This window comes from Pan paniscus, chromosome 1, assembly GCF_029289425.2.
Source record: "Pan paniscus chromosome 1, NHGRI_mPanPan1-v2.0_pri, whole genome shotgun sequence".
NCBI classification, from domain to species: Eukaryota; Metazoa; Chordata; class Mammalia; order Primates; family Hominidae; genus Pan; species Pan paniscus.
This window is the reverse complement of record NC_073249.2, coordinates 19,010,891-19,033,705: the sequence shown is the minus strand read 5'-3', so window position 1 is coordinate 19,033,705 and position 22,815 is coordinate 19,010,891. Positions and strand designations below refer to the sequence as shown.

General features: G+C 43.9%; 1 protein-coding gene across 2 annotated transcripts in view; it reads left to right on the top strand.

The window, feature by feature from the left end:
• The window catches only part of GALNT2 (polypeptide N-acetylgalactosaminyltransferase 2), a 215,361-nt gene that overhangs the window by 107,925 nt on the left and 84,621 nt on the right, over window positions 1-22,815 (top strand). For both annotated transcript variants that reach the window (XM_034948729.3, XM_057300480.2), the window contains exon 2: window positions 2,970-3,063. In XM_034948729.3, coding sequence (XP_034804620.1) covers window positions 2,970-3,063 — 94 coding nt within the window. The remainder of the gene's footprint in view (window positions 1-2,969; window positions 3,064-22,815) is intronic.

The window sequence follows — 22,815 nt, the reverse complement described above, 5'->3', positions numbered from 1 at the left end:
GAACTTTGGCTATTTAGTTGAGGGAGGGAGGAAGCTATCTTATCTAGAGGCAGTACAGCTAAATGACTGAGACCATGAACTCCAGCCCTGAGCTCCCCAGGGTGTGGATCCAGCCTCATACGAACACTAAATGTTCAGTGCCTTGGCTTCCTCACCTGTAAAATTGGAATAGTAATAGCATTGCAGGAAGATGAGCATATGTGCAGTGTCCAGAGTGGGGCTTGGCACCTCGTAAATACTGTGTTAAGCAGCAGTCACCATGGTGGTTCCTCCTTTTCATTGTCCTCCCCTCCCCCTCCTTCCCCTCCTCCTCTGCCTCCTCCCCTCCTCGTCCCCCTCCTCCCCCTCCCTCTCCCCTCCTCCTCCTTTCCCTCTCCCCCTCCTCCTCACTGTCCTCCCCCTCCTCCTCCTCACTGTCCTCCCCCTCCTTCTCCTTGGGGGCTCCTCTTCCCCTTCCCCGTTTTTACTGTAGGAGCAGGTATTTAAGATGATAATCTGCAGGTTTTGGCCTGGGAGTCCAGAACAAAACAGTCCTATGTGAGTGACCTCCTAGAAATGTATTCTTGAGTTTTTATGACATTTTGAGAATCAGGCTCTTATAATTTAGTTTAAATCGAGCCCTAGCCTGTCATTCCCACTCTGACTTACATAAAGGGCCAGATTTAGCTTTTTACCAGCTGCGTAACCTGGACAAATTGCTTAGCCTATCTTATGTGTCCTCATTGTAAGACAGGAATTATAAAATGCAGGAATGAGAGAGGGTCAATGCACAATGCTTGGCACATAGTAGGTATTCGTAAATGGCACGGCTTGTTCCATCTGCTTGGTACCTTGTCATGCCCTAATTATATGGGCATGAACTCACCCTGCACTAGTTTTATAGTAGGCATCGTTGATTGGAAGGAAGAAGGGAGGTTGAGGAGTGCTCACCCTGCACTAGTTTTATAGTAGGCATCATTGATTGGAAGGAAGAAGGGAGGGTGAGGAGTGTTACCTGTGGGCAAATCAATCTTATTTGTGGGCACAAAAAAAAAAGTTTATTTTCTGGGAAAACACTGATGGTTGACCTGCAAATGTCAGATAATGACTACAGATGATGACTTTATTTTTACATGTAGAAAATATGCTAGAGTCACCAGCCCCACTGGCAGTGTTCACTTTTGATTTTATTCAGCTACAAGTTTAAATGATTTGATCCATTAGCTGGTGTACATAGAAGGCCAGATGCTGGGGTGGGGGTTGAGAGGTGGGAATTATCAGCCACAATGCTACAATCAAGCCTCAAAATAAAAATTAATGCTTAATTAAAAGTCTGCAGAGTGTGACTGTGGTAATTTCATTACTTGCTGATTTCGTATTCACATGTATCTCCTTACTTTGTAAAGCCAGTTGGTGGGTTAAATTCTCTCACCATTGCCTATCTGCCAGGGTTCCCGCAAAATCAGTGCCAGTAGTAAATTGAAAGTTTCTTTATAGCCAAGTAATCTCAAAAGCCAAGTTATAAATATATCTTTTCAAAACTTTTTTGCAGTAAAAATTATTTAAATTGGGATACAGCTGCATTCTAATACATTTGTTGCAGCGTGGGGTAAGACTTGCAAAAGTACATGGGGCACTTAAAGGCCAGGAAGGTGTTCTGCTGGGTGGGTGGGGCTTGGACCCCCGGCTGCAGAATGGTTTCTCTCACCAGCCCGCCAAGGCTACAGTTCTTCCCCTCCTGCCATTTTCACGGCAGCCCTGATGTGATAAACCCAGCTGTATCGCCTCATTAGAGAAGCAACGGAAGCAAAAGCTAGCCAAGAGATGGGGGAGTCTTAGGCACAGTTTCTGTCTAATTACCGCACCTCTTGAGTAAAAATGCAGATTATTGGCAAAGCAAGTTGCATTTGGAAAAAATGTGTCATTTGGCCCAGGCCCTGAGGTTTACCCTTCTGCAGATCTCACTTTACGTTTTAAGTAAAGAACCAAAACGTCTCCAGTGGTGAACGTGCGTGCAGCACACAGTCCGCACTGGTCCAGAGGAGTGCTGGTGGAATAAACCCGGGGAGAGCTGGGTTCCCCGCCCCACAGGGAGGGATTACTGTTGCGTATCCGCCTAATCGCATCTGCTCAGGAAAATGGCCAGCTGACAATGCTTGGCGCACAGGAGTCTGGTGGGAAAATTACTAGCCATGGCTTATTTCTGATTTGGGTTATATACAGAAACCTTTCTTATTTTAGTCACAGAAATCAGATTCCCAGTGGTGGAAAATATATATTTAGCTCTGTGGTCGTGCAGTTGTTATTTAGTCTGATTTAATGTTGATAAATTAGAGTAAATTGTTTGCCCAGATGAGTTGAATAAATTCTGCCAGAGCTTATATCTTATTCTGTTTTCACATTGAGTCCTTAATATGTATCTCTGTTTCATTGGCAGTCCTATTAGAGTAAGTCCTAGAAAAAGCTTGGTGGCCCTACCCCCTGCTCCTGTGTTAGTCAGTGGAATTAAATCATTTAACACTCTCTGAGGGGAGCTCAAAGGAGCCCTTAGGGAGAATCTGGTCCTAAGATGTCCATAAACCACCTAAGATGTCTGGAGAGCTACCTTCATTTTAATAGTTTTAATTTAACCACTCTAGAATTATTTCATGTAATCCACTTTCCCTATCTCGCTTCCCCACCCTCACAAATCCCCAAAGCCCTGGGAGTTTTTGGAGTATCTCCTTCCCACAGATAAGCAATACAAATATAAAATGAAGAGAGAAATGCAAACCCTTGGGAAAGGTCATGCCCATACTTTTCTCCCCTTGCATCTTGACTCCCTAACAATTTCTGGTGTGTGGGGTCTTTAAGATGTGCCCTCCCTCCTGCTCATCAGTGCATCCCCAGGGCCAAGTGTTAACTCTCCTAAGACTCGGTATGTATTGAACTAATGAATGAAGGTGTGCTTGAAGAACAAGTCAACTCATTCAGTGTCTTTGTTCCCCTAGGAGGACTGGAATGAAATTGACCCCATTAAAAAGAAAGACCTTCATCACAGCAATGGAGAAGAGAAAGCACAAAGCATGGAGACCCTCCCTCCAGGTACTGCCAGGGGCCAGGAAGCCATCTTGCTTTGAGCACGTGATTGGGAGTGGACTGAGCATGGCTGTTGGAGCAGGTGGTCTGTGGGGAGAGGCTGGATTCCATAGGTCAGCAGGAGACACCGCCCTAAAGCACTGCTTTGCCAACTTCCATCGGACCCATTAGTGGGTGGTCAAGTTAAAACTTTAATAGGAGGTGACCAAAATGTGTTGAAAAGAAAATAAAAATAGACTGAAGTAGAAAGTATATATTAGTATATATTAGTTCATGAAATATTTTTAATAGACTTTATTTTTTAGGGCAGTTTTAGCTTCAGAACAAAACTGAGGGGAAGGTACAGAGAATTCCTGTATACCTCCTGCACCCCCACCCTCAACACACATACAACCTCCTCCATTGTCAGTATCCCCCAACAGAGTGGTACATTTGTTACAATCCATGAACCTGCATTGACACGTCATCATCACCCAAAGTCTCTAGTTGACATTAGGGTTCACTCTCGATGTTACACATTCTGTGGGTTTGGACAAATGCATAATGGCGTTTAGCCGCCATTGTAGTATCATACAGAGTCGTTTCACTGCCTTAAGAGTCCTCCGTGGCCGGGCGCGGTGGCTCACGCCTGTAATCCCAGCACTTTGGGAGGCCGAGGCGGGCGGATCACGAGGTCAGGAGATCGAGACCATCCTGGCTAACACGGTGAAACCCCGTCTCTACTAAAAATACAAAAAATTAGCCGGGCGTGGTAGCAGGCGCCTGTAGTCCCAGCTACTCGGGAGGCTGAGGCAGGAGAATGGCGTGAACCCAGGAGGCGGAGCTTGCAGTGAGCCGAGATCGCGCCACTGCACTCCAGCCTGGGCGACAGAGCGAGACTCCGTCTCAAAAAAAAAAAAAAAAAAAAAAAAGAGTCCTCCGTGCTCTGCCCATTCATCCTTTGCTCCCCCCAGCCCCTGGCAACCAGCGATCCTTTTGTTGCCTCTGAAGTTTTGCTTTTCTAGAATGTCAGGCAGTTGGAATCATAGGGTATGTCAGCTTTTCAGATTAGCTTCTTTCACTGAGTAATATATATTTAATATATATTTATTTTAATATATTAATATATTAATATTTAATATATATTTAAGGTTCCTCCATGTCTTTTCATGGCTGGATAGCTCATTTCTTAATGAATTAACATTCCATTGTCTGGGTGTATTAGTTTGTTTATTCACCTAGTGAAGGACATCTTGGTTGCTTCCAAGTTTTGGCAATTATGATTAAAGCTACTATAAATATCTATGTACCAGTTTTCGTGTAGACATAAGTTTTCAGCTCATTTGGGTAAATACCAAAGGGTATGATTGCTGGATCATATGGTAAGAGTATGCTGAGTTTTGTAAGAAACTGCTAAGTTGTTTTCCAAAGTGGCTGTTCCATTTTCCATTCCCACCGCAGTGAGTGAGGGTTCCTGTTTCTCTACATCCTCACCAGCATTTGGTGTTGCCAGTGTTCTGGATTTAGGCCACTCTAATAGGTGTGGAGTAGTATTTCACTTTTGTTTTTATTTTCAATTCTCTAATGACATATGATGTTGAGCATCTTTTCATAGGCTTATTTGCCATCTGTATATTTTCTTTTCTGAGGTGTTCACTCCTTTTGCGCATTTTTAATCCAGTGGTTCATTTTCTTATTGTTGAGTTTTAAGAGTCTGTATACATTTAGGATAATCGTTCTTTATCAGATATGGGTTTTGTAAATGTTTCTCCTAGTCTGTGGCCTGTCTTCTCATTGTCTTGATAGTGTCCTAGAAGATTTTAATTGATTAAAATCTGGCTTATCAGTTATTTCCTTCATTGTCACGCCTTTGGTGTTTTCTCTAAAAAGTCTTCACCATGACAAAAAGGTCACCTAGATTTTCTTCTATGTTATCTTCTATGAGTTTTATACTTTGGTGTATTTACTTATTTATTTGAGACAGAGTCTTACTCTGTTGCCCAAGCTGGAGTGCAGTGGTGAAATCTCAGCTCATTGCAACCTCCACCTCCCAGGTTCAAGTGATTCTCCTGTTTAAGCCTCCCAGTAGCTGGGATTACAGGCATCTGCCACCAAGCCCAGCTAATTTTTGTATTTTTAGTAGAGACAGCGTTTTGCCATGTTGGCCAGGCTGGTCTCAAACTCCTGACCTCAGGTGATCCGCCCGCCTCGGCCTCCCAAAGTGCTGGAATTACAGCGGGAGCCACCACGCCTGGCCTACTTTGGTGTTTTACATTTAGGTCTGTGATTCATTTGGAGTTAATTTTGTGAAAAGTGTAAGAGCTGTGTCTAGGTTCTTTTTTTTTTTTTTTTTTTTTTTTTGGCATGTGAGTGTCCAGGTCTTCCAGAAACATTTGCTGAAGAGACTCTCTTCTCTCCGCTTTATTGCCTTTGCTCCTTTGTCAGAGATCAGTTGGCAATATTCGTATGGTTCTATACTGGGGCTCTTTATTTGCTTCCATTGGTCTATTTTTCTGTTATTTTGCCACTACCACACTGCCTTGATTACCATGACTTCATGTAAAGTCTTGAAGCCGAGTACTGTTAGTCACCTTTGTTTTCTTTCAAGGTAGTTTTAGCTATTCCAGATCTTTTGCTGTTCCATATAAATTTGTAAATTTTAGAATCAGTTTGTTAATATCCACAAAACAACTTGCTGGGATTTTGGCTCTAATTGCATTGAATCTATAGATCAAGTTGAGATTAACTGACATTTTGACCATATTGTCTTACTCCCCATGAATGTCAAATATTTTTTCATTTAATTCTTTTGATACCTTTTATCAGAGTTTTGTAGTTTTCCTCATACAGAATTTATACATATTTTGTCAGATTTGTACCTAAGTTTTTCATTTTGGGAGTTTCTAATGTAAATGGTCTTGTGATTTTCACTTCACATTCCACTCCTTTGTTACTGGTATATAGGAAAGCAGTTGACTTTTGTATATTGACCTCACATCTTGTAACCTTGCTGTAATTGTTTATTAGTCCTAGGAAATTTTTGTTCATTGTTTCAGGTTTTCTGCACAGACAATCATGTGATCTATGAACAAATAGAATTTTATTTATTTTCTTCCAATCTTTATACTTTTTTTTTTTTTTGTCTTATTTCATTAGCTAGGACTTCCAGTACAGTGTTGAAGAAGAGTGGTGAGGGGTCATCTTTGCCTTGTTCCTGATCTTAGTGGGAAAGTTTCCAGTTTTTCACCATTAAGTATGATGTTAGCTGCAGGATTTTTGTAGGTATTCTATATCAAGTTGAGGAAGTTCTCATATATTCCTAGTTTGAGAATTTGTAACATGAATGGGTGTTGGATTTTGTCAAGTGGTTTTTTTGCATCTATTGATATGATCATGTGATTTTTCTTGCTTAGCTAGTGGACATGATGGATTACGTTAATGGGTTTTCATTTGTTGAGCCACTGTTGCATAACTGGCATAAATCCTACTTGATCATGATGTATAATTCTCTTTATACATTGTTGAATTTGATTTGCTTTATTTTGTTGAGAATTCCTGCATATGGTCATATGAGAGCTATTAATCAGTACCTTTCGTTTCCTTTTTTTTTTTTTTAGAGACAGGGTTTCACCATGTTGGCCAGGCTGATCTTGAACTCCTGACCCCAGGTGATCTGCCTGCCTCAGCCCTCCCAAAGCGCTGGGATTACAGGCGTGAGCCAGCACACCCAGCCATACCTTTCTTTTCTTAAATGTCTTTGTCTGGTTTTTGGTATTAGGGTAATGCTGGCCTCATAGAATGAGTTAGGAAGTATTTCTTCTGCTTCTGTCTTCTGGAAGAGATTGTAGAGAATTGGTATAATTTCTTTCTTTAAATGTGGGTCAGAATTCATCAGTGAACACACCTAGGCCAGGTGCTTTCTGTTTGGGAAGATTATTAATTATCGATTCAATTTCTTTAATAGATATGACCAGTTCAAATTGTTTATTTCTTCTTATGTGAATTTTGGCAGAGTATGTCTTTGGAGGAATTGGTCCATTTAATCCAGCTTATTGAATTTATGGGAATAGAGTTGTTCATACTATTCCTTATTGTCCTTTTCATATCCATGGGATCTGTAGTTATATCCCCACTTTCATTTCTGATATTGGTAAAATGTGCCTTTTTTCTTTTTCACTTAGTCTGGTTAGAGATTCATTGATTTTATTGATATTTTGAGAGAACCAGTTTTTGTTTTATTTTTTTCTGTATTGATTTTCTGTTTTTAATTTTATTGATTTCTGTAGTAATTTTTAGTATGTCTTCTACTTACTTTGGATTTAACTTTCTCCTTTTTCTAGTTTTTTCAAGTAGAATCTTAGATGATTGCTTTTAGATCTTTCTTATTTTCTAATGTATGCACTCAGTACTATAAATTTCTTTGGAAGCACTGCTTTTGCTGCATCTCACAAATTTTGATAAGTTTTGTTTTCATTTTTATTTACTTTGGAAATTTAAAAACATTTTTTCTTAAGATTTCTTCTTTGACCCCTGTGTCATTTAGAAGTGCGTTGTTTAGTCTCCATGTACTTTGGGATTTCCCAGCTAGCTATCTTTCTGTTATTGAATCTAGTTTAATTGTATTGTGTTCTGAGAGCACACAGTCTGATTTCTGTTCTTTTCTATTTGTTAAGGTATGCTTTGTGGCCCAGAATGTGGTCTCTTTTGGTGAATGTTCCATGTGAGTTTGAGAAGAATGTGTACTCTGCTGTTTTTGACTGAATTAGTCTATAGATATCAATTATATCTAGTTGATTGATGGTGTTGTTGAGTTCAACTCTGTCCTTATTGAGCTTCCTCTTGCAGGATCTGCCCATTTTTGACAGAGGACTATTGAGGTCTCAAACTATAACAGTGAGTTCATTTATTTCTCCTTGCAGTTCTATCTATCATGAACTGCATGGACATTTTTATGCCTCATGCATTTTTATGCTCCTTTTAGGCACATACACATTAAGGATTGTTGTATCTTTTTGGAAAATAGACTTTTAAAAAATCATTGTGTAGTTCTGTCTTGATCCCTTAAAAATTCCCATGATCTAAAGTCTACATTGTCAGAAATTAATATAGCTATTCTTACTTTCTTTTGATTAGTGTTAGCATGATAGATCTAACTTTTCTTGGTAAAGGCCATTCTTTATCATTTTACTTTTAATCTATGTGTGTTGTTTTATTTATAGTGGATTTGTTGTAGACAACATATAATTGGGACTTATTTTTCGATTCTCACAATCTTGGTATTTTCTTTGGTGTATTTAGACCATCGATGTATACAGTGATTGTTGATATATTTAAATTCATATTTACTATATTTGTTATTGTTTTTTATTTATTGCCCTTATTCTATGTTTGTACTTTTACCTTTCACACTTTTTCTGCCTTTTGTCGTTTTAATTGAGCTTTCTGTATGATCCCATTTTCTCTCTCTTCTCAGCATATCTATTATGTGTCTTAAAAAAAAATTAGTTGGTCTTCTTTCAGATAACAGTATACTTTTTCACAGGTAGTGCACGTATCTTATAATAACAAAGTATTCTTGATTCCTCCCTCCCATCGCTTATATCATTGCTGTCATTCATTTTACATCCACATAAGCATATGTATATAATATATAAAAGAATACATGATAGAATATATTGTTGCTATTATTATTTCAAACAACCCATTATATGTTAGTTCAATTAAGAATAAGAAAAATAGGCGAGGAGCAGTGGCTCATGCCTGTAATCCCAGCACTTTGGGAGGCCGAGGCAGGCAGATCACCTGAAGTCAGGAGTTCAAGACCAGCCTGGCCAACATGGTGAAACCCTGTCTCTACAAAAAATACAAAAATTAGCCAGGTGTGGTGGTGTGTGCCTGTAATTCCAGCCACCTGGGAGGCTGAGGCAGGAGAATCGCTGGAACCTGGGAGGCGGAGGCTGCAGTGAGCCGAGATCGTACCACTATTCTGAGCCTGGGTGACAGAGCAAGACTACAACTCAAAAAAAAAAAAGGAAAAGTTTTTATTTTACCTTCACTTATTCCTTCTTTGATGCATCCTTTCTTCATGTAGATCCAGGTTTCTGATCGATGTTATTTTCTTATGTTAAAAGAGCTGCTTTTAACATTTTTTGCAAGGCAGGTCTACTGGCAACAAATTCCCTCAACTTGTGTTTGAGGAAGTCTCTATCCCTTCTTCATCTTTGAAGATCAATCTTTTTTTTTTTTTTTTTTTGCGACAGAGTCTCGCTCTATTAGCCAGGCTAGAGTGCAGTGGTGCTATCTCAGCTCACTGCAAGCTCTGCCTTCTGGGTTCATGCCATTCTCCTGCCTCAGCCTCCCGAGTAGCTGGGACTACAGGCGCCCAACCACGCCCAGCTAATTTTTTTGTATTTTTTTAGTAGAGATGGGGTTTCACCACATTAGGCAGGATGGTCTCGATCTCCTGACCTCGTGATCCACCCACCTTGGCCTCTCAGAGTGCTGGGATTACAGGCGTGAGCCACCGCGCCTGGCCTGAAGATCAATCTTAAATGGTACAGAATTCTAGGTGGTCATTTTTTTTTTTTCTCTGAGCCCTTTAAATATTTCCCTCTCCTCTCTTCTTTCCTGCATGGTTTCTGAGAAGACATTAGTTATAATCCTTCTCTTTGCTCCTCTATTGATAGGTAAGGTGTTTCTTTCAATTTTTTTTCTTTATCTTTGATTTTCTGCAATTTGAATATGATATGCCTCAGTGTAGTTTTTGGAGCCTTTATACTATTCTGTGTGTTCTCTAAGTTTCCTTAATTTGCGTTTTGGTGTTCAACATTAATTTGGGGAAATTCTTAGTCATTATTGCTTCCAGTATTTCTCCTGTTCCTTTCTCTCTTTCTTCTCCTTCCGATATTCCCATCATGCATATTTACACCACTGTAATTGTTCCACAGTTCTTGGATATTATTTCAATTTTTTTCATCTTTTTTGTCTTTGCATTTGAGTTTTAGAAGTTTCTAATGTCATGTCCTAAAGTTTAGAGATTTTTTTCCTCAGCATGTCATGTCTGCTAATGAGCCCATTAAAGACATTCCTCATTCTCTACAGTGTTTTTGATCTCTAGCATTTCCTTTTGATTCTTTCTCATAATTTCCATTTCTCTGCTTACATTATCTGTCTGTTCTTGTGTGTTACCTACTTTTTCCATTAGAGTCCCTAGCATATTAATTATAGTTGTTTTAAATTCCTGATCTGATCATTCCAACATTGTTCTATATCTGAGTCTGGTTCTGATACTTGCTGTGTCTCTTTAAACTGTGCGTGCGTGTGTGTGTGTGTGTGTGTGTGTGTGTGTGTGTGTTTAACCTCTTAGTGTGCCTTGTAATTTTATGTTGAAAGCTGGATGTGATGGACTTGGTGCACGGAACCCTGGTAAACAGGCCTTTAGTTGTGTGGTGTTAAGGTGTAGTGGGAGGGGAAGCTTGCTATAGTCCTATGATTTGGTCTCATTCTTTTAGGGAACCTTTGTGTCTGGGCTGTGAGCCTCACATTTGCTTCTCAGCTTCCCCCTCTCCACATCCTTAGGTGATACTAAAGTCTAGCAGAGGCTGGTTATTTCCTGTTCCTCAGATTGGACAGGCTCTGATAAATGCTAGCAGTTTAGTCCCTGTTTAAATAGTTTCTCCCGATGGCAGGCCTTATTAATAAGAACACAGTGCCCTGGCTTCTTTCAAAATGGTTATTTTCCCTTCTCGCTGTTGTAAGCATGAGGGGATATTTCTTCAATATTCACTGTGAGGATCTGGTAGAGCTCCAGGAGGTAAAACTCACACAAATATAGCTGCCACACCCCCATGACTGGGTCCCCCTGGAGTTTTTAATCTCTTAGGCTTGTCCACAGTGAGCCTCCAGGAATTTTCCACTACAGTTTAGGTTTTCCTACCCCCGTAGTGGATCTTCAGGGGTTTCTACTTACAGGCTTCTGCTCCAGTGAATTGTGATTCCTTGTATTCACCTGTCCAATTTGGGGGGCTGTGGCTTGTGACATTTCTCCAACAGATCCAAGGCAGATCTCTAAGAAGTGCTGATTTTTCATTTTATTCAGCTTTTTACTGTTAGGACGGAATAACAACTTTCAAGCTCCTTACATGCCTATTGGGAACTGGATGTCCATTTATGAAGTGTTTGCTTTGCTGGCAAGAGTGTTTGCTGGTGAGAGTGTTTGCTGGTGAGAGTGTTTGCACGTTGTGTTCTTGACTGTGGTTGGACAAGCGTCACCCCAGGGAGTCCAAGCCCCTCCTTTGTGCCCTCCCCATGCGTTGTCCCACCTACACCAGATGCAGGTACGTCACTGTCTCCTCCAGGAACTCTGACTGGACGCATGCATGCAGTCAATTTGTGTGTTAAGTCGGCCTCCCTGTCATCTTTCCAGCTCCTGGATGAGTCATGAAGCCCTGAGCCACAGTTCTTTCATATGTAAAGTAAACATTACCCACACAATGGGGAGCATCTGAATAGAATAGTTAATATTCCTTTATTATAATAATAGGAAGCTAGGATACACACTTCTGTTGTGTGGATTAATGAGAGACTTCCTATGGATTATCTTCTATTAAAAACATACAAGTGTTCTGATGGTTTTCAGGCAAATAGAGAGAGGGAGGGAAAAGCCATCTTCAGGTCATAGGCTGGATTTGACCATTGAGAGTCATACCTTATTTAAAATCATTTGAGTGCTCACATTGACTCTGCCTTTCATATCCTTAACTATTGCATACAGTTGGTTTTCTTATCTTCAAAGAGATCAGAATGTACTGATTTGCCTCTCTTTTGAGTTATTAGTAGTAATTTTTGATAAATGCACAATGTCTTTTTATTTTGCCAAAGGGCTTTCTTTCCTTTTTATGTTGAAACCATTTTTCTTACTAAACCAACATACACATAATTTTTTTGTTGTTAGAAATTATTTTCTTGTGATTGAAAAATACATTTTCCCTAAGCATGAGGAACACAGCTAAAGTTTTATGGTTTGCAAGAAACTACTGGCCATGGCACTTTGCAGTGTGTCAGTGGTGTGTTCAGGAAGCTCAGTGGCTTCCTGTGTTCTGTGTGTTGGGGCATGTAGCAGTTGTAGACAGATGGGCGGGAAGACATGACACCAAGCTGGATGCTTTTATGGCCACAGAACCCACTGACAGATGAAGGAGCCAGATCTAACAGGGCAGAGCAGTGATGTTCCAGGCCAACAGTCTCCAATTTTCTGATCGCACACTCTATGAACAAACGTATATTTAGACCACCTCCCACACACATATGTATTAAAATGCTTACTTAGGAATTACATGCATATTGCCATACAGATTTATTGATACATTCTAAATGAAATGGGGTAGTTCCCTTGACCCCTTCACAGGACTCAGCCCACAGCTCTCAGCCCCTCATGGGAGGAGCAGCATGCAGGTGAGTGGGTGCAGGGGCTGGGGTGAGTGCTTTTGGGCATCGGCAGGAGTAGAACTCTGTGCAGCCCCCCGGCAGCATCTGGGTGGGGCTACCTGTGACCCCTGGAGCCCTAGAGGGCATATGTTACAGTGTGCTCTTAGATTTGCTGTCCACAGATGACTTAAGTGTTAGCTCAGTGCAAGGTCAGGGTGACAGCCTTTTGCATCCACCCTCTTGGTACCTGAATTCTCATCCAGTGTCCAGGAAGAATCAAGTTATGCAAACAAATTGAAGGATGGTGAACGTGGAGGACTTTATTGAGCGCTGGAAGTGGCTCTCAGTGGGATGGGAAGCTAGAAAGGGGGTTAAGTGGGAAGATGGTCTTCCCCTGGAGTCCTGCTATCCCCGGCCAAACTCTTCTCCAAAGTCCCGCTGTCAGGCTGTCCCTCTGAAATCAAGCTGATTCTCTCCAACATCCGGCTGTTTCTTCTCTCCTTCTCTATTGCTTTGCTGGTAGGGCCTGGGGTTTTTATGGGTACAGGATGGAGGGTGGGGCGGGCCGGGGTGGTTTTGGAAAAGGCAACATTCGGGCAGGAAAACAGAAATGCATGTTCTCACTTTGGGCCCTACGGTTCCAGGCTTGAGGGTGTGGCGCTCGCCAGGGACCACTCTCTCCTACCCAGTATTTCCCTGCCTCCTGTTTGTATCATAAAGTGTATTTAAAATAAGCTATTATAAAGGATGAGGAAAATACTTGACAATGTCTGTCATTTTCTTTCTTTGCCCCAGAAGATTGTCTTGTGTGGCCCCACTTTGGAGACTACCACTCTTGGGGCTGCCGTGGTCACAAAAACCCAGATTATTGTTTTAACTCTATTTCTTGCCTCAGTTCATCGTACTTTGGGGAAGAATCTGGAATTTGGATAAAGTATACCACCCAAGTGGCAGTCCCAGCTGGAAGTCATGGAATGGGGGCAAGAACAATAACCTGGGAGCACGGGATCTGGGTTCGGAACAAGGATGACGGCCGGGAGCTCTAGGCTCAGCTGTGCCACCAGTCCTGTGGCCTTAGACAAGTTAAGGAGTATTTGAGTTTTGTTTTCCTTGTCTGTAAAATTTAGATACATTCTTGCTCTAAAACTCTTTGATTCTGTTAACTGTGTCTTACCATTTCCCTTTAATCTCTATTCTCAGATTGGAATCACCAATTTTATTTTCTTTTACATGCTGTAAAAATATATCTCTGTAGTTCCCCCCACCCTCATACCACATTTCAGGTCTACTGTGGATGAGTTTTTGCCCATAAACTCTGTGACCCTTGCTTCTATTTCAGCATCATGCTTTCTACTTGGAACCACTGAATTTTTTTTTTCAGTGTTGGTTTTTAAAATATTGTCTTCAAATAGAGTATGTATATTAGTCAATATTTTGTATTTTGGAAATCTATCTGATAGAGAAGAACGTCATTTTTTCCCCTTGGTGTGGAAAAACTTCTGGATTGAAAAATAAGTTTCTCCCTGTAATTGTCTCTGAATCTGACCAGCCAGCCAGCTGGCAGAAGGACTGGCAAAGGAGCGGGGGCCGGAAGAGGAGCAGGGGCCAGTAGAGGAGTGGGGCCGGAAGAGGAGCAGGGGCAGCTGTAGGGGCTGGAAGGCTGAGGTCTGCCTCTGAGGACAGCTGTTGATGAGGTTCTTGTTGGAGATCTCTCACCCTTTGGTCAACGTGGCCTTTTGGAGCAGATTTTCTCTTTGCCTTTATGAGACCTTAGTGTCATTCTTGTATTCCTTAGTAACCTTGTGTAAAGGGCTGAGGCTTAGGAGAGACGAGGGTAGGGAGAGAGTTCAGAAAGGAGAGTCCTAAGGCCGTCTGGATTCTCCTTGAGGCCCCTCCCCGTCCTGGTCCTGGGCTGTGTCTTCATCACAGCCACCCCTCCCCGATGTGCTGTTGGTTCAATTACCCCAGACAGTGGATTTCTCAGAACAGAAATTGCTAATGTTCACGTAAAGATGAATGAAATGGGAATGATGAAATGTGTTAAGAGAACTTAAATCCAGGGTGTGAATTGCCACTGATCCTAACAGAGACGTTTTAGCTTTTCTACTTCCCACCTGCCGGAAGAAAGATGAGATAAACCACTTGTATTATTTGTTCAGCATTGCTGCAGCATCAGAGAGAAGTGTTCCCCGACCCTTTGTTTTTCTAGGTGACTTAATGGGTTCTGGCATTGTGCATTTATCTTTTTAATTGTGGTAAAAGATGCATAACACTAAAGTTGCCATTTTAAGCGTTGTTAAGCGTACAGGTCCGTGGCATTAAGCGCATTCACAGTGTTGTGCAGTCATCACCACCATCAATTAGAGCTGTTTTCATCTTGCAAAATGGAAACTGTACCCATGTAATACCAATGTCCCATTCCTGCCTCTCCCAGGCCCTGGTATTCCTGTTTCTATGAATTTGGTTCCTCTGGGTCCCTCATATGAGTGCAGCCTTAACAGTACTTGTCCTTTATTTCTGGCTTGTTCACTTAGCGTAACTCCTCCAGGTTCACCCATGTTGTGGGTCAGAATTCCCTTCCTGTGTTTCTGTGAACCATGTGCACTGTGATACATGTCGTGTGAGGTGGAACCGTGTGACACTTGTGGGGAGTGAAGTCTACTTAGTTCTTCATGAGCCAGGCCTGAGGCCAGTGATCTGCACAGTGTTGTCATAAGGAAAATAAGTGGCTGTCAGTGTCTTTAGGGAAGCATCTTTTAAAAAGCAAGCAATGTGTGTATTGTACATTTTAGAAATTCAGATAAGCAAAAATAAGAAAATTATATTCATACATAATTCTACCATCCAGAAACAACCACCATTCCTCTCCCACTGCGTGTTCCTCCATACTTGCCCTGGGCGTATACCCAGGTGGGTGTGCTGCCCCCATAGCTGAGACGAAGGGGTCTCCTCTGCATGGGACGCGCCAAGACCCACGCACTTGAAGCCTCAGGCCTTGCACACAGTTTCTTGGAGTTAGCTCCTGGGACCAAATGCTCCTGAAGCATCTGGCCTCTCTGACTGTTGGTCAGAGTTTGCCTGTTGGTCCTGAGTTTTATCCCACATTCAAAGTTCAATCTTTTCGTGAATTTCTGTGAAAATTCAGGTCATCCACAAGGTGACTAGCATTTCAGTAGATTTGGGGGATTTGCTGAGACGTCTCTCCACACACGCCCATCTCTCTTTCAGAGCCCCCTCCTGGGCTCTGACTCCCTGATCGGGGGCCACCGTCCTCTCTCTTCTCTCCTGAAACGGGGCCTTTTTCTGTGGGCAGTCCCCTACCATCTGCTTACAGCTAGATTTTTACAAATACAGCACTGTGGTGTGCCATCTCTGCTTGGGCGATATATCGGGAACTCCTTTTCACATCCATAAACATCTCCTATAGCATTTTAATGGCAGCAACATCTCGACGGCCATCGGCTCATTGAACTTATTTTTTGTTGTGGGACATAAAGAGGGGTTCCAGCCAGTATCCTGAGAGGTAAATCTTTGTTTAAGTCCATGATTATTTCTTGAAATGAATTCCTAAAAGTGAAATTGCAGGGTCAATGGCAATGCATGCATTTTTTAATATTAGTTGCCATTTTGTCTTCCACAGGGGGCCTATTTTCTTCCTCTAGCCAACATTAAAAAATCTTCCATTGTCCTTCTCCTGTTTCAACAAGCAAGAAAGTGGAGACCAACGGCTGAGATCAGTAGCCAGAAATGTAATGGAGCTGTTTAAAGATAGTTATCTTAAGCTTTATTAGTCGAAATACAGTGTCCAGAAGCAGTCACGTGACATCCAGTGTTCTCTGGGCTCCCACCCCATAGCTGAAGTGTTTAGTTCTCTTAAGAGCACAGAGTGTTCAGGGATGCTGATAAACTAAAGTTAGTCCGGCTGACAGTGACTCAGATTTTGAGGAAGCGGAAGCAGTGTCCGATGAGGAACACGTGCAGTAACTGTGGATGTTTTTACAGAAGGGCTTCCAAGGGGAAGTGGGATCGTGATGTCTGAATATTTGAAAGGCTACCATATAAAAGAGGCTGAAGACTTTTTTTCTCTTTTTATTTGAGACTTCTGTTTCTTTTATTTGAGCAGAAATTAGAGGGAAGCATTTTTTTGTTTCTGTTGTTGTTTTGAGACAGGGTCTCACCAACCCAGGCTGGAGTGCAGTAGTGCAATCATAGCTCACTGCAGCCTCAAAGTCCTGGGCTTAAGCAGTCCTCCTGCTTCAGCCTCCCACATAGCTAGGACTACGGGTATGTGCCACTATGCCAGACGCATTTTTAAAATTTTTTGCAGAGACAGCATCTCGCTATGTTCCCCAGGCTGATCTCAAACTCCTGAGCCCAAGTGATCCCTATTCCTTGGCCTCCCAAAGTGCTGGGATCATAGGCGTGAGCCACCGTGCCCATTCAGGAAGCAGCGTTTGTTTTTATCTGAGGAAGCCCCCACCAACAGTTCTCGCTGTCCAGTGAAACAGCTGCCTTTTGAAACGGGGGGCTCCCCATGCTCAGCACCTCTTCAGCTGTGGCTGGACATTGGGGACTGTAATGGAAAGATTTTCACACCTGGAGAGATGATGTCCACAGTTCCTTCTGAGTCCAACGACAGGTGATGCCAGCGTTTCAGAGACAGGAACACCTGCTCTCAAAGTCAGAGACTCAGTCACTCCAGGGTGGAGACAGGACTGGCACTGCCACCTGAAAGGGGGCTGGGCAGCTGAGAACTGCACAGGCATGCAGGGTTGCTTTTTGGTGTTTCGCTTCAATTTTCCCCACTTAAAAGTGAGTTGTCGGGTGCAGTGGAGGGAACACAGACTGGGCATAATTAGGACCTGGGTTTGAGTTGTGGTTCCATCATCTTACAGCTGTGATATGTTGGATAAGTTTAACTTCTGTGCCTTAGTTTCCTAACTTGTAAAGCAGAAACCCTCATATTTGACATGGTTATGGTATGGTGTGGACAAGGTCTTGTATGAAGTAGCAGACCAAGTAGTCACTGGTTAACAGATGCTGTCTTTCTCTCCTTCTGTCTTTTTCATCTGTTGGCTGGGATTCTGGGCAGTAGATTCACTTTGATATTATTACTGATATTTAGGATGAAAAAGAAGATTGGTCAAGACCATGTACAATAGGCTAAATTTATTATGGTTAGGTAGTACAACATATAACGAAAAATGAAGAATTTTCATTTCAAATTTGAAGAAGAGATATAGGATGATTCATACATGAAGATTTATTGCACTTTATCAATTTGATACTGTTTTGTGGTATATTTTTAGTTGTTTTGATAGCACAGATAATTTTAAACAAATGAAAACTATTTCCTCTATAACATCTGATATTTTCTTAGGTTTTCTTTTAAATAGCTTTTTATCACTTCTTTGGATTTCCTGGTTTTTTTGTCCTTAATCATGGATGTGTGGGATTCCTTATTTCAAGAGACGGTTTCTCACAGGTGAAGAAAATTTCCTGTGATACCAGATATCCAGTGACAAATAATAAAACATAATTTATGGGCCTTTGTAATTGAAATGGATCTATTTGTTTGTAATCCTGGCCTTGTCCTCGTCTTTTCTTTCATGGTGTAGCATTATGACCTTCTAGAGGAAGAATATTAGGATTTTTTTTTTCTTTTAAGCACAGTAAAATTACATTCAATTTGAGATCAACCAAATAAATCTGAGAGCCTTGTCCTTTGATATTAAATACATTCTGTTTCCCTTCCTTGGCTGCTTTCCCAGCGGTTTCTCTGTTTTACATGGGGTAGCTTTAGATTTGTTTAAGCTGTCTTTCCTGGGGAGGATTTGAATGAAAAGTTGCAGTACAGCAGTGAATACCTGTGTAGAATCCTGAAGCCTCCTGCAGCCTGAATCCACTGAGACTCTCAGTTTCCTGCACAACGGGACCTGCATCCAGGAAGATACCTCCCCTCCCCTTGTACACCTGTGGGTGGTAGGTGACAGCTCTTTGCCCAAGAGCATATGTCCTGATCTGCTGCTGAAGGACAGTCGCAACTGAGAGTCCTCTAAAGACCACATTTGTGCATGTGCCTGTGCATGAGCCTCTGTGTGCTGGGGTCTGCCTGTGCCTCTCTGTGCTGGGGTTTGCATGTGCCTCTCTGTGCTGGGGTGTGCCTGTGCCTCTGTGTGCTGGGGTTTGCATGCGCCTCTCTGTGCTGGGGTGTGCCTGTGCCTCTGTGTGCTGGGGTCTTCATGTGCTTTGTGATGTTAATTCTTTGAAGGGTCAGTTTTATAGGTTTCTGTCATCTTTTTTTTTCAAATATAAGGTTTAGTAAAAACAAAAATTTTAAGAAAGAAGTGGCATTGTTTGGAAAGGTAGCATTATTTTAAACCAACATTTATTTGAACAAGTCATCCAAATGCAAGTAGTCCCCTGATGACAAAAGCGTCTTTTTCAAAAAGTTCACTTGAAGATTGGTTATTAGGATCCCAGAATGAACTGTCCCATGGAAATGGTGTCCTGAGTGGCACTTAGGAGCGCTGTCTGGCTGTGTCTCTGGCTGCAGCCAGGTCCTAGAGTGTCAGCCACAGAGCTGATGCTGGCGGGGCCCCGAGCAGCCTTCCCGGGGCCTCAGTGCCTATGCTCAGCCTCCACTCCCAGGCACCATGGACCGTTACCGTCGCCAGCCACTCTCTGCTCAAGGGACACTGTCCTGCTCTCCAGCCTCGATAAGATGGGGAGAAAAGTTCCCAAAACTAAACCAGGAAAAAACAGATTCTGAAAAGGTAGCTATAACTCAGAGCCTGGTAGATGGGTTACGGGAGGGAGAAGAAATTCTGTACCCAAGGAAGTAGCAAAGCACAAAACCTTGTGCCCTGAATGATAGCGGGTGTGATGAAGAGTATCAGTGGGGAGGCATGCCGACTAAGTCAAAGATGGGGAAGAGAAAAAAGAAAAAGTTGCTGGGCCTGAAGTCTGTGTAACCCAGGGAGCAGTGGCCGGGTAGTGGCTAGTCAGGACAGTGGGCAGGGATGCGTCCTGCAGAATGGACCGGCAGACAGAAGTGGTGGGAAGTTCTCCTCCCACACCAGCCTTAGGGCCCCCTTCTCCTGCAGGGGTCCAGAGCCAGGACTTGTCAGGCCACCGTAGGTCTGCTCCGGATCCTGGCCCTTCTCTCCCAGAGGCAGAAGAATTAACCTGGGCCCATCCCCTCTCTGACTGTACACATTGTTTTTCATGGCTACAGGGATAAGAAGGGAAGGCCTTAGGGCCATCAGTCCAAAGGTAATGGACAAGGAATCTCCCTTCCTCTTGCGGTTAGCCCAGCCCTTCAAATGGACTGGCCTCCATTTGCCATCAGACATCAGATGCAGCTGCGAGGTGGCCAGGAGGGGAGGGACACTCTCCCCACAGTGCCACAGGCCTCTGGGAACAGTGTCAGAACAAGTTGCAGGAACGCCTGTAGGGCTTAGCAGGATGTTCATTTTCATTACTGAAGTGCACTGCTTAATTCCGGGCTGGGCCCCCATCCACCATAGAGGGGAGCAGAGAGAGCTGTGGCAGCCTATTCCAGTGCATGTGGAGGGGTCAGTGCTGAAGATGACAAGCATAGGTCTGTGGACACGAGGGGAGGACAGAGAGCAAGAAGAGCATCCCAGCTCTGCGGGGAGAAGAAGTGGAGCCTGCCCGTTCCCATTGGGCCTCCATCTTCTCTGTCCAGACTTGATCTCCAAACTGAAAAGGGTACAGCAAACAAGGTTAGAAGGGTATTGAAGTCTGAGTCAGGTGGAGAGAGACAGGACTCATTTTAAACGGCTTTCAGTGAATGTGTCTCCAAGTCCGGACCAAGGTCAAGACAGGGAGGGCACAGCCAGAACCCGAGAGGTGGCTATAATTTCTGGGGAGTGACTTGGGAGTCACTGAGGTGCCAGCAGAGCAGGAACAAACACCATTGTCTCTGTGTTTGTTGCTGTGTTCAGTGGCAGTTAGATGTGGTTAAACTTGAGCTCTAGCCTTGGTGGAATTTCAAGTTATTAGACAGAAGAGTGGAAGCACTTATAAGGCCCCCTGGCAAGAGGGTTTTAGAAAAGCTGTGGTTGGGATAGAGCTCTGCGTGAGGGGGCAGGAAGAGGCTTGCAGAGAGAGGAGAAAGAAAAGAGAGAGGGTGCAGAGAGGCAGCAGCTGGGGACCCCAGGGAGGGCTCCTGGAGGAGGTAGCCACATTGAGAGGCAGCTCAGCCGGCAGGAGGGGTAGACACATACATCGCAGTGGCCCTGCCTTATCTGTAAGTATGCACAGCATCAGCGGTGCGGGCATGGCTGGGAAGACCAGCTTTAGTAAGAGTTCCCAGGTACACCTTCTGGGGTTGCGGATGGGACTGACAAAACAGTAATGAAGTATTAGCCGGGTTAGTGGAAGCATGGAAGCCTTCCTGAGAGGTGCTGTGCCCGCACTGCCACAGATTCCACCGTGGCTCCTCCTGGAGGAGGAGGGAGCGCTGGGGGGGCACCACTGGCCACGCAAGCCGGAGGTGAGCAGAGACCTGGACGTGAGTTTGGGGCTTGCAGGGGCTGGGCTGGCTTGGAGGTGACATGGCATTTGGCTGGGGACAATCCTCAGATAGGGGCAGGGCCTTCCTGAGCAGGGGGCAGATGTGCACTAGGCTGTACATACTTGCACCGGGGTCGTCAGCCTCCTCACTTTCGTCTCCTGTCTGAGCATCCTTCGTTCCACAGCCAGAGGCACATTCCTGGAGTGCAAAGTGGATCAGCACTCATTTGCTCCAAATATCCTGTGCACTCTAGAATGTGGGGAGTAAGGTTCAAGTACTTCAGCCCAGGCTAGAGGATTTGCAGCCACTGGGCACAGGGCCCCCTCACCTCCTGCCTGCTGTCCCTCCCTACTGGGTCTCTTCTGTCTCTGGGTGTCTTCTGTTACATGCCTCCTGCATCTGGCAGGCTCCTGCTCACGCTTCAAGACCCAGCCCAAGTGCCCTTTCTCCGGAGCTTTCTTGGAACCTTGGCTTGGTTATGGAGCTATCCCATCTCCTCCTCACTTTTGGATGGCGGGTCTTTCCAGTGAGGCGTTTGTTAATTTCCGTACGTTTGCTTGGGCTTGGCATTTTCACTGTACTGGGCTGTTCTGATCAACTTGGGGAAAATAGAGGGTGGTGGATTGTTGTTCTCCAAAATTAAGACCCAAAATAAAATGTCTGTCTTATGAGGTCACCCATACATTCCTCAGGACAGCAAGTGTGAGACGTCCCTTTAGTATTCTTCCAACCCTAGGATTGAGAGAGGGTGTGTGTGGGTCTCGACAGGAGATGGGAAGGTACAGCTCCACCTGGAGACACAGGCTTCTGCATTCTTGCCCCGTCCAGCACACAAGCTGCTGTCAGCAGGCAGGCCCCGCTTCTCCTCACCCCATCCCCGCTGAGCAGGAGAAGTTCCGCATCTGAGTGGGAGCCCCCAGAGGCTTTGTGGCCCTCAGTAGCCCTCTGGGTGATGCAGAGAGCAGGAGAAAATGGCAAAGGAAGGTGCCTGTGGCATGCACAGGTGAGGGGCAGAGGGCTGGTGCTTCTCTGCACAGTCCTGAGAACTGGGTTTCTCAGACCCAGTACCGCCAAGGAATGTGAAAAACAGCTTAAGTGGAAAACCTAGGGACCTAACTGATCATGATATGGCTGATAGTAAAACTAATTTTCTCTTAGAGTAGGCCCCTGGCACTTCCATTTTGTAGTGGGCTGTGTCTGGAGTATTCCTCTTTCAAGCACTAACACCCCTGGCTTCAGAGCAAGCCTCTCTTCCTCCACACTCCACCTGACATGGGACCTGTCTTACATCTCCCCCTGCCTGAAACAAGCAGAGAATGACATTGAGTTGTTATTTCCAGGTGTTTCTTGGGAGCAGCAGATGGAAATGAAAGGATACAAGTGTAGACGTAGGTGAAATCATCCACTGGCCCCGCCTTCTCACTTCTCACAGCGCTATGGGGAGGGCGGGAGGTACTCGTGGGTAACAGCAGGGCATGAATTCAGTGCATCCGCAGGTCTGTACCCCTGCTCGCCTGGGCAGTGCCCACAGGAACCCCATAAAGAAAGCAGGGATTCCCTCTATGCTTCCTGCTCGCCCCCCCCCCGGGGTCAGTTGCAGAGTGGGACACCCCTCATGGGTGTCACAGAGGGCCTGGTGGCTGGGTGGTTCCCAGCAGCCCTTTCTGGGTGAGGGCATAGGGGGTTACATCAGAGAGGCAGGGACATTCTGTTTGTGTTCGGTCATTTCTGCCTGTAAATATCAGTTAATTTTATAGTTAGTAGTGTAGGACTTTTGCTGTGATCATCTCATTTAGTTGTTATAACAACCC